The sequence below is a fragment of the Corvus kubaryi genome, unplaced genomic scaffold (genome assembly GCF_017639235.1).
Source record: "Corvus kubaryi isolate FWS band 111438036 unplaced genomic scaffold, C.kubaryi_AGA036_p1.0 126, whole genome shotgun sequence".
NCBI classification, from domain to species: Eukaryota; Metazoa; Chordata; class Aves; order Passeriformes; family Corvidae; genus Corvus; species Corvus kubaryi.
The window spans coordinates 2,034,510-2,045,511 of record NW_024580661.1 but is presented as its reverse complement, the minus strand read 5'-3'; the positions used below and the strand labels follow the sequence as shown (position 1 = coordinate 2,045,511).

General features: G+C 52.3%; 1 protein-coding gene across 1 annotated transcript in view; it reads left to right on the top strand.

Annotated features, from left to right (window-relative positions):
* The first annotated feature begins 1,112 nt into the window (after nt 1–1,112).
* The window catches only part of PRKG1 (protein kinase cGMP-dependent 1), a 372,819-nt gene continuing 362,929 nt past the window's right edge, over nt 1,113–11,002 (top strand). The window contains exon 1 of the mRNA XM_042021848.1: nt 1,113–1,662. Within this exon, the coding sequence (XP_041877782.1) occupies nt 1,397–1,662 (266 nt within the window). The 5' untranslated portion in view covers nt 1,113–1,396. The remainder of the gene's footprint in view (nt 1,663–11,002) is intronic.

Below are 11,002 nucleotides of genomic sequence, written 5' to 3'. Positions count from 1 at the left end.
ATGCTTTGCCCTCTCCTTGCCCTGTCCTAGCAGACAAGGGAGTCTGTCCCTAAAGCTTCGGCACAAGATTCCGTGGGTTGGGATGTGGACCCTGAGTGGTTCCTGGGTGCCCTGAGTGCCCAAGGCCTGGCTGTGGGGGCTGGGAAAAACCCTCTCCCCCTTTTTGCCTGCGGCAAGGGGCTCCTGAAATCCCTCCTTGGAAACAAGAGCGGTTTGGGAGGGAAATGTGATAAGGGAGCTGATGGTGCCCTTTGCCAGCCGGCATTAAAAATTCATGTGCATGATGGGCTCTTCCAAATAAGTCCGGGAAGGATGAGTTCCTCCCTCCCTGGACATGCTGGCAAAGCACTCCGGCTGCCTCCCCCCTCAGGTGCCGCCAGGGCCCCGGTGTCTGTGCCCGGGGACGGGCTCTGCTCCCTCAGGGCGTGGGGTGCAGGCTGTCCGTGCATGGTGGGATGAGGGACGCCGAGTGTCTGGGAAGCTGCGTGTCCCACGGGGTGGTGGGGGTTGGCTGCCGTGTGCTGGAGGGTGCCCTGGAGGGCAGGGAGCGGGAGGCAGCCAAGGGGGCACTGGGAGGAGGGCAGGGAGCAAGGAAACCTGGTGGGGAGGGGTGTGGAGTCCTGGATGGGGAGGGAGGCAAGTAAGCGAAAGGGGTGGGATGTGGGGAAGGATGCTGGCTGGGATGTGGCGTGCCCCAGCCATGAGGTACACGGGATAATCTGCGCAGGGAAGGATGGCGGGAGGCGTGTAAGGTGCCCAGATGCCCTGCCAAGGTGGGTACCCAGGAGAGACCAACAGGGGAGTGCTGAGGGTAACGCAGCCTGGAACGTGGCGTGAGGACAGGGGTGGGATGCTGAGCTCCTTGCGGGGCGGGATGGGATGCGGAGCTCCCGAGGGGGAGAGCCGGGGTGCTGATTTCCCGGCGGGGAAAGAATGGGATGCTGAGTTCCTGGAGGGGGAGGAATGGGTTGCTGAGCCGCCGGGGGCCGGGCCGGGCGGGCCGGGGGGCGGCTCCACGTGGCTCATTAGCAGGAGGCAATTTAATATTTATGAAGTGTTCTTGTTTGAATCCCAAGTCTTCGGCTCCAGTTACAAGGAGCTGCGTCACCCTGCGATCACATGGTAATTGTTGCTATTTCCAGGATCCCAGCCTCGCAGAGTGGCACAAGAGCTCTTTTCCCTTTTCTTGTCCTTTTCCCCCCGCCGTCTTTTCCCTTGTTTGCCGCTGGTGTCGGGGCTGTTTTCGCTCGCCGTTCGGCCGGCTCGGCGCTGGCCGGCGGGCGCGGGGCGATGCCGGGGCCGCTGCCCTGAGCCGGGGCGGGCGCAGCCGCACCCCCGCCCCTGCCCCTGCCCGGGAGCCGCTCCATGAGAGCGGGACCGGCCCGGCACCCCCAAAATGACCGAGCTGGAAGGGGACTTCACCAAGCTGCTGCTGCTGAAGGAGGAGCGGATCAAGGAGCTGGAGCGGCGCCTGGGGGAGAAGGACGAGGAGATCCAGGAGCTGCGGCGGCGGCTGCACAAATGCCAGTCCGTGCTGCCGGCCCCCAGCCCGCACATCGGGCCCCGCACCACCCGGGCGCAGGGCATCTCGGCCGAGCCGCAGACCTACCGCTCCTTCCACGACCTCCGCCAGGCTTTCCGCAAGTTCACCAAGGCCGAGAGGTACGGACGGCACCCCCTTTCCCCCCTCCCGCGAACCCCGTTCCCGAGCGGGGCGGCCGGGACACCGCATCCCCCCGCCTGGGATCCCCGGCACGGACCGTGCCCGGGGCGTGGAGCGGCTCCGAGCCGCTGGGAAGGAGCCCTGCGGGGGATCGGACAGCCCTCCCTCCCTCCTTCCCTCGCTTCGCTCTTCCCTTCCCCGCCGCGACTCCGCTGCGGCTCTCGGGGGATGCTCGGCCGGAGCGCGGGGGGGCGGCGGTGCCTTCCCGGCGCTGGGAAAAGTTTGCGGCGGGGCCGGGAAGTTGTTCGGTGGCTGCTCGAGAGCCGCCAGCACCCCCGGCAGCGCCGTTCCCGGGGCAGGTGCTGCCTCTCGCTCCGGCCCCCCTCTCCCGACCCCTTCCTCCCCAAAAAGCAGAGCCCACGCTGCTCCACCCGCGGGCTTTGCACCGGTGTTTTGCCTCCTGTTATCCCGGTGGGACTCGCTGATCCTGGAGGACTTTTTCCACGCTAAGGATTCTATGATTCTGTTCCCCTACGCCGGTGTCAGGCACCCACAGAGGGGTTTTCTGGGGGAAGCATGGAGTCTGCATCACTCAACCGTGGGGTCTCAGGGACTCTCCTGCTTCCGTACGTGTGGAAAACTGGGGAGCGTGGTGCTGTGCTGCCTTCTGGGGAGGTTGATGTGATGGAGAAGTTGTGAGGGTGTTGAGTGCGGTGGAGAAGCTGTGTGTGAGCACAGCGGTCACCCTGCTTTGGGCAGAAGCTGTGGCTGCTGCTTCTTCTTCTCGTGTCCTCTGTGCACAGCGATTTATTTCAGCAGAGCCTTTCCCGACGGGATTTGCGTGTGTGTGGGTGTGAATCCACAGTGCTCGCCTCAGTCCACTCCCAAACTCCAGCCCTTTCCTCCTCGCCTGCCGCTCGTTAACGAGACTATTGCTCAAACGACGAGCACTTGGCTTTGGGCTTTCTTTAATTAATTATTATTCTTTTCCCTGCCTGTGGTGATTTAATAAAGCAAACTGCTGTGCCCACGAAGGTGTGTGAGTGTGAGCAGAGCATGTCCACTCGTCCTTCCCCGCGGCAGCACATCCCTTTGCCCCCCTGCCCAAGGCAGAGGCCAGGTGTTGTGGATGGAGAAGAAACCCACGTCCAACTTTTGCTGTTGGTTTTTTTGGAGGCAGTGATCCTCCTGAACCTCATCTACCACAGGGAAGGTGACAGTGACCTGGCACCTGTGGTGAGGGCAGGGACCCAGTGCCCCCACCCTGTGTAATCACTTATTTAGAAGTTGTTAAACCTGCTCATGGCTCTAGCGAGGTTTAGTCCTGGCCTGAGGCTTTCCCGTGCTGTTCCCAGGTTGGGCAGCTCCAGGAAAAGCTGTGTCCATGTGATGCTGTGAAGGTCGTTTGTCCCATCCTGCACCGTTCCCATCATCCACAGATGATGTTTCAGTGGGCAGGAAAAACTCCTGGTGGGGCCTGCGGGCAGTTCCAGGCTGGAACTCTGTCCCCTGGCATCTCTCATGCCTCAGCCTCGCTCATGGTAGCCATGACAATGGTAACCAAGCCAGTCTGGGACTGCTTTTGGGTTTTAATTCTTAATTCTTCCTTTAATTCCACTTAATTCTTCTCCCATCTCGTTGCTGGGAGAGCGGCGGGCGGCTCCGTGGTGTGCTGAGCACATTGCACCCGCAAGCTCCCTTTTACCCCTGTTTCCCCCCAAATCCCTCCCCACCACGGGTTAGATCGAGGTGTGCTTTCCTAGCAGTGTCTGGGTCCTTGATCCAGTTCCAGGGTGCTGTCCTGGGATTGGGGAGCACAGGGCTGTGCTGCAGAGGCCTGTGCCAGGAGCACGACGAGCTCTCCCCTCTCCCAATGCCGACCGGAGGCAGGAATGGCTCTGGCTGGTGCCAGCTCCCCTGAGCATCCCCTGGGCTTTCTCTGGCTCTGGCACCTCAGGACTGCTGACAGCACTCGGCTGATTTATTTACGGGGGAGCTCATGTACCTCCAGCAGCCTCCTGCCTGCACTCCAGCGGCAGCAGCAGCATCCCAGCTCTCCCTCAGGCTCCCTGCAAGGCTGAGGATGGGGAGCACCTCTTTTCCAAAACCCACAGGCAACTTCCAGGCCATAAAACCCCCAAGGGGATGTTCAGACCCGTCTCTTTTCAACTGAATGCCGACAGAAACCTTTTTACCTGAGACCAACCTCCAAACGCTTTCTCACCTCTGAAGATAAAGATGTAGCTATCGACAATATAATTTGATTTATTTAGGGCACACTTGTGTGCAGTACACACTGACATGGAAAACTTTCAAGGAGTTGAAAGCAGCAAACTACGGGATGACAGGAACTCAAACAGGGATAAATCCCAGCTGAAAGCAGAGAATGGGGTTTGTTTTAAATATGTTGTGCCTCTTGTAACGCATATTGTCACGTCCAGCAAGGTCAGAGTTGCAAAGACTTGCAGAGATCCAAAGAAAGGGGATGTGAAAACAGAAAGGTGTTGAAGGATGTGTTATCTTCGGTCTGGATGTGTGTCTTTATGCTGCTGCTCCTCCTGATAACACAGAAATACAAATTTTAATGGCAGAAAGCATTGCTGTGTTGATGGCCAGGTGTATAGAGCTATCCATGTATCTACAATCAATCTGTAAATTAGATTTTCTTTCAAAATAGCCGCTTTCTGTGCCTGTTGTCAAAATAATTCCTCCCCGTCATTCCCTGATCCGTTCCTGCCAGCAGAGATTTGAGTTGAGAGAGGAGCCCCACTTCTTGTAAATGATTCCTTAATTTATTTATGCTCAGTGAGTTTTTACTCGCTTTCACCCACAGCCAGGGAGTGTTCCAGATCACACCAGGCCTCGGGGCTGTCTGATCCAGCACCTGCCAGTCCCTTATGGCAATCCAAAGAAGGAAAACCAGCTTGTCCCTGTTTTTCCTGGCGGGGTGGGAGCCATCCGTGGATGATGCAGCAATCCAGGCACTTTGCTAAAGTGATCCCCAGTTGCTAAGCAAAGGCACTGCAGATGATCAATGATGCACAAAGTAAATGCTGAGGTGTGGCAAAGCCGGGCCTAAGAGCTGGATCAGCCCTGCCTGTCCCTGCACCCAGGGGTGCTCATCGGTGGCTCCTCAGCACCCAGAGGTGCTCTGTGCCCCAGGAGTGATTGACCTGAGCCATAATCCCACCTCAAACCATCCTCCCGGGAAATTCCAGTGGCTGCCTGCCTTGATTTCGAGGCACAACATCTAATTCCAGCTAAATCCTGCTTATCTGGGGTGAGAAGCTGCCTTCAAACCCGGGCGGCGCAAAACGACTTTGGGAACATTTTTGGAATAGTGACTGAATCTTTGCTGTGCCAGAAGCCCTGGCCCTGCAGGCAATTCCTCTTTTTGTGTGTGGTTATTCCTCAACTTCCCAAATGCAGCTCGGGCCATGCCATCCCGGGGTTTTTCCACGCTGCTTTGAGTCTGACACAGTGCTGTAGGCTCAGCAGCGTTTGAGACAGATGAGTTTCCCCACGCTGGTCCCGGTAATTTACCCATCCTCCTTGGCTCCCTAACTTTCTCTGCAACTTTTGAACAGATTTCCCCCCTTTTCTTACTTTATTTCAGGAAGCATTTGCCACAAGATGGCAGTGGGGCCTAACGTTTAAGGCGAGGTATTGGGGTGTATTGTGGTTTCAGCCTCCCAGCCCTGGACCAGTACTCCTGCAGGTGGTTTTCCAGATAAAATCAGGCATGAATCCTTGCTTCTCCTGCTTCCACCTTCCCTGAGGTGTTGGGGGACGCTTTGCTGAGGGACTGTGATCACTCAAGGTGTTTAAACTCAGGGTTAAAGGCTTTGGGTGGTCTCTGTGGTACCGGGGATAGAGGATTGGAGTGGATGCCCTTGACTTTATGCAGCAAAACTTGGGCTAAGCTGGTGTTTGCTGATGGCTGTGGCAGGATCAGTCCATCTCTGGGGTTTGGGTCCTGCCCAGGCCAGGACCAGCCATGACCAGAGTAAAAACTGGGCAGCCTGGGAGGTCTTCAGTCCAAAACTCAAGGCAAAGTCACCTTTAGAGCTGGGCCAGGGCTGCCCCAGGCTAAAGCAGAGACGTCCTGCACAGCCCTTTAATTCGCCATTACTTTTCCCCCCCAAAGCACTTTTGTCTCACATCTCCACCACCCCTGGAGCTGCTCTGTTGATGGCCTCCACGCCCTGAGCATGGCAGGAGGGATGTTCCCCCTCCCTGGAGCCGTGTCCTTCCTCCCTCAGCCCCTTTCTGGGAACTGAGCTGCCTGCCCGCGTTAATTTAGCCATGATCTCATCAGCTGCCAGCCACTAAAGCGATATCGATCCTGCACTCAGCCTGCCCGTGAAAAACAACCCAGCTGCTTCCCCACTGCCTCGAACCACCCTCCCTCGGGGCCTGGGCAGCCTGCGGAAGGGGCTTTTGCCTCACCTTTTTACTGGTGGGAGACAAGTGTGTGACACTTCAGCCTTCAAACTAAAGAAGGACAGTTTGGGACTGTCCTCTTGCAATATTTGACACCACTCAGCTATGTCTGAAATAGTTCAAACAGGGTGCTTTTGCTGGATCCGAGTCTGCTCTTTCTCTCTGGAAGGGTCAGCATCGCTTTGCAAAGCTCAGAGGAAGGATAACAGTGATTTTGACATTAATTACGACTCTAAAAATGCCTCTCTTCCTCATTTACCCATCCCCAATCCAGTCCCAGCCGCTCCCGATGCGCTACAACAGCAAATTCCTTGGATGCTTCAGGCCTGGGTGATCCCCACCAAAGATCAGAAGGATTTTATTAGCTGGAATTATATTGGCAGAGGAGGAATTAGCGCTGCTCTCGTTGCTTGTTGTGATGGGAGCACGTGGCTGCTCCAAGGGAGGGAAACACAGAGGGGATTTGACAGGGTTGTTTAACTTTGGGGAGAGCTGGAAAATATTCCAAAGAGAGGAATGGCAATGGGAGACAGACTCTTTGCTCGCTCCTCCCTGCTCTTTTGGATGGAGCAGCTTGTGGCACGAAGCAGTGGAGGGTATTGAGTGAAAATGGAGGGGACAAGGGGGTTGTCACTGTAGGGAGAGGTGTGACATCAGCCCCTCGAGAAGCCCAAGGTCAGACAAATAAGCACGGAAGGGTTTTAGAAAGGGAGAGCAGCAAATGTTTATGGTTAATCAATGGAAATAATTTCCTGTCTTTTAATTTTTAATGGGCTGAACTCACTGCTCCCCCCCTTCCCTGGGCATCGCTTCCCTTTGGTTTACAGGAGACCTGAAAATCGAGCCAGGATGGGGGGAAATTTGGCTCCCAAAGGGCATCAGATGGTGCCTTTCCACTGGGTACAGCCTGGCGTCCGTCTGTCTGTCTGTCTGTCACCAGCAGCCCTGCTGATCCAATCCACCTCTTCCACTGTATCCCTCCGGTGCCTCCTCATGGGCACAGTGGCATCACTGCCAGGGCAGCACAGCAAAAGCACCTAAACTCAGTTTGCTCTTCCACCTCCTGCAGAAATAGTGCAAAACAGGTATTAATTAACATATAAACATCTGAATTTTTTAAAAAAAAAGATTAATTTATATATAAACATGTGAAATGAAAGAAAAATTCAGTTATTCGATGTGATCCCTGGTCCTGGTGAAGAAAAGAAGGGCAAGATGGCAGGATTATCATTTTTCTGGGTGGTTTGGGATGAAAACTTGGACCCTTTGGCTTTGCTGCGTGTTTCTCAGTTGTACCCCGAGGAAGGGCACCCACATCCCAAGGCTGCCTTCAGCAGGAGTGGGACAGGCCGGGCTGGGCAGGGAATGAGGCAGTGCCCATCCCTGGCTGACGCAGGCTCCGTCCCAGCGGCGTCATCCCAAATTCTTTCTTTGGCCTATTTTTAAATGCCTCAAGTCAGAAGGTTTTTGGAGCCTCCCTTGGGGCACCAAACCACAGGCCCAGAGATTCCCAGGCAGCTGCCAGATCTCTGCATCCCCCACCTTCCCTCTGCCCGGAGCTCTGCTTCCCAATCCCTGAAAACCTGGTTACATGTGGGCTCTAAACCTCAGCTGTGCTCCCAGGCAAGGCCACCCTGAACTGCTTTTCTCTCCCAGATCTTTGATTGGACTGGATTTATAAAAACACAGAAAGTTGGGAGTTGGGATTGTGCTGTTTTTCTGCAGCAGCTCGTGGGTGTCACTTGGGTTGGAGGAGAAAAAGGGTCCTGTGTCCCTCTTGCCGCTGCGTTTTTAAAAGTGGCACATGGATGTGGTGATGTAAAACTGCTTGGCCTTATTCACTCTGGATTTGGCCTATTTTATATAATTTTTGTCAGGTTTTTAAGATCATTTTTGTCAGAATTTTTGTGTCACTTTTGTAGGAATTGTTCTGTCACTTTTGTCAGAATCGTCCCACGGAAAAGGTAATTCTCCAGTGAAAATCCCCCCTGGGTGGTGAAGTCTTATCAGAGTAAAATGGCATAGAAAGGACTAAAACAAAAGTCAGAGTGCCTCTTTCCTAATGAGAAACTTCAGGAAAAATCCTTCCCAAGATACCCACTTGGTTGTGGAGCTGATGCAGGTCCTGGAAAATCTCTAACAGAGCTTGGCACGGGGCTTCCTGAAGAGCTTTCCCCTCTGCTGTGACCTCCTGAGTGGAAAAGATGAGGGTTGGAGGGGTTTTTTTTAATAGATTTTTTTCCGTGTCTCGCTCATGGGTGTTCTTGGAGCATTTTTGTTCCATTAGTAATAAAACTCTGTAGTCACAAACGAGGAAGAGGAGGCTAAAAAAGGAGGGAGGGAGGCTGAGCTCAGGCTGTGGGTGGTGGCAGGAGCTGGGATGATCCTGGGGACCCCCAAGGATAAATTATTAAGTTAATTTTAAATTTAAAATTCAGTTTTTGGATTAAATTTGTGTTGGGGGCTGAGCCTGAGGGTTGTGCAAATTGCTGCAGGAGAGGGGGAGAAGCTCTCTGAGAATGGGATATGGGTGTAAATAGATTTGGCAGTGATTCTCTTGGCTAGTCCTGGTTTTGAGACATTTTAAGGTGTGAAATGGGGTGAAAGCATCCAGCTGATGGCGGGAAATTAATGACAGGCTGGTGGGGTGATGGAAAACTCAAACAGCAGCCACAGGGGGAGAAAACAAAGGATTATTTAATATAAAATGCCCAGAAGGAAATTGTGCAGCTGGGAAACAGGTTCAGGAGAGGTATCTTAATATTTGGGATTTCTGGCCCAAAGTTTGCACTAAAGGAGGCTGTGATTGATTGATTGATTGATTGCAGCAAGCACAGCAGAATTGGAATCCTGAGTTGTTTTCATTTGCATTTTACTCTTTCTTGGGAGTTTCTATAAAATCCTCCCAGGTGAAAAACCACCACCAGGATTTCAAGTATAAAAATTCTGCTTAAAAAAAAAAAAAAGCAAACCAAAAAGGTCTGTTGAGCTGTTTGCAATAAGGGATCAGATCCTGAATCTCGGAATTCCACTTTCCATTTCTGTATCTGCCCTGTATTGACAATATTTAACTTTTTTTAACTTGTTAATGCTTCAGTTTCTGAGGAGCTGTGCTCTGTATTATTTTTCCTGTGGTGTGTGGAAGTGGGAAGGATAACTGGGAATAATTCTTTGAGACCCCAAAGAACTACACCCAAATCCTCTGAGTGCCTCAACACAAAATTTTGGTGCTTGTAATTATTAAGCCAAAATTTCAACTTTAAGAACCGGGGTCTGTGGGAAAAGCAGGAAGTGATCCCTTAAAATTGCATCCCAAAGGTGGCTTCCAGCTGGGCTGTTTTTAAGGAATGTCAGAAGTGACTGTGGAGCAGGGAAAGAGGCAGGGAGAGACACTTGGGTAGTTGCTACACTTATTAAAATGTGTCTTTAAAGAAAATCAGGAAGCTGGAAGCAATAAATACATCCAACGTCCCCTCTTGCTCCAGCTCATGGGCTTTTTGACATTCAAGAGAAAATAAATCCGTGCCTGTGGAAATAGGGCAAGGTTCTGAACGTTTGGAGGAGTTTGGAAAGGCAGAATGGAGGAAAGCTGGGAAGGAGCTTCCAGGAGGGTGCGGAAAGCACCGGGAAGTTGCTTGATCTGGGAGAATTTGGCAGCGCCAGGGCTGTATCTCGAGGGGGGTTTTGCTTCCCATCTGCCAGCCCACCCAAACCAGTCTGGGATTCTGCTTTTTCTGCATTTTGTGTTCACCCGTTTCACAAAGCCTTGAAATGGCATTTCTGATGCCCATTTCAGCCTGCATGGAGGCAGGAAAAAAATCCCCCAAATCAGCTCTCAGAGGGGAAATTTTCGTGGAATGACAGTGAGGGTGTGTTCTATCCATAGACAGCAGCCACCTCCTCGGCTACCTTATTGCTGTCTTCTCTGTAGTTCAGAAAAGGACTGCTCAATATTTAAAAAATTAAACTATTAAAATGAAAGCAGCATAAAAGGTGGTGGTTGTGGGTTTTTTTTCCTCCCCCCATTGATTTTCATGCTACTTTATGAAATCTGTGTCAAGTAAAGGGTAAAATCTCCATGTTCCCTTTCATCCCATAATGCAAGGCTGGGCTCTCCCTGCCAGGAGCACGTTTCTCACTTTGGTCTGCAGGTTTATGATCACATGCCCAATCCAGGGAAAAGGCTGGATTGCCTTTTGGGAAGCACAGACCGGAGCAATTGCTCTCCCCTGCAGAAACCCTGATTTTTTAAATCTTCTTCCCCACATTTCTCAGCACTGCTGGGGCAGAAACAGTTGAAGCCGAATTGAAATTTGTCCCTCCCCTCTGTGACATTAAAATAATCACTTAAAAAAATAAGAATTTCAAAGTGTTTTATCTTTTGATAGGAGAACACTCATTGCAACTTCAACCAGAAACTTGTTCCTCTAGGAGAAGGTGTTGGGAAAATACAGGTTGAGCTGGTGTGGGTATTAGGAATATGAAATTTTTTACTCCATAAATCCATATGTTTGGAGGCAGAAAAGCAAAAAGGGAAGTGGAAATGGTGCCATGGGTCAACTGAAGGCCGGTTTTAGGGAAATTTTGGGCTCTGATTTATCTCTCCTGAGTCTGTGCAGCCAAATCCATCCTAAAACATGAGTTGCAGGGACCATTTGATTTTGGGACAGTTGTGTCTCACACACCCAGTTCCTGCTGCTGCTGCTTGCTGTCTCTTGCACCTTTTTGGCTGGGTTGGCCCTTAAATTGTAGTTTTTACTCTGAGATTAAAAGCAGGTACAGCTGATTCCCATATTTTTTGTTGGGCTGGTTGATTTCTATTTTGGGGAGCCTTCTCCTTCTCCTTCTCCTCCTTCTCCTTCTCCTTCTCCTTCTCCTTCTCCTTCTCCTTCTCCT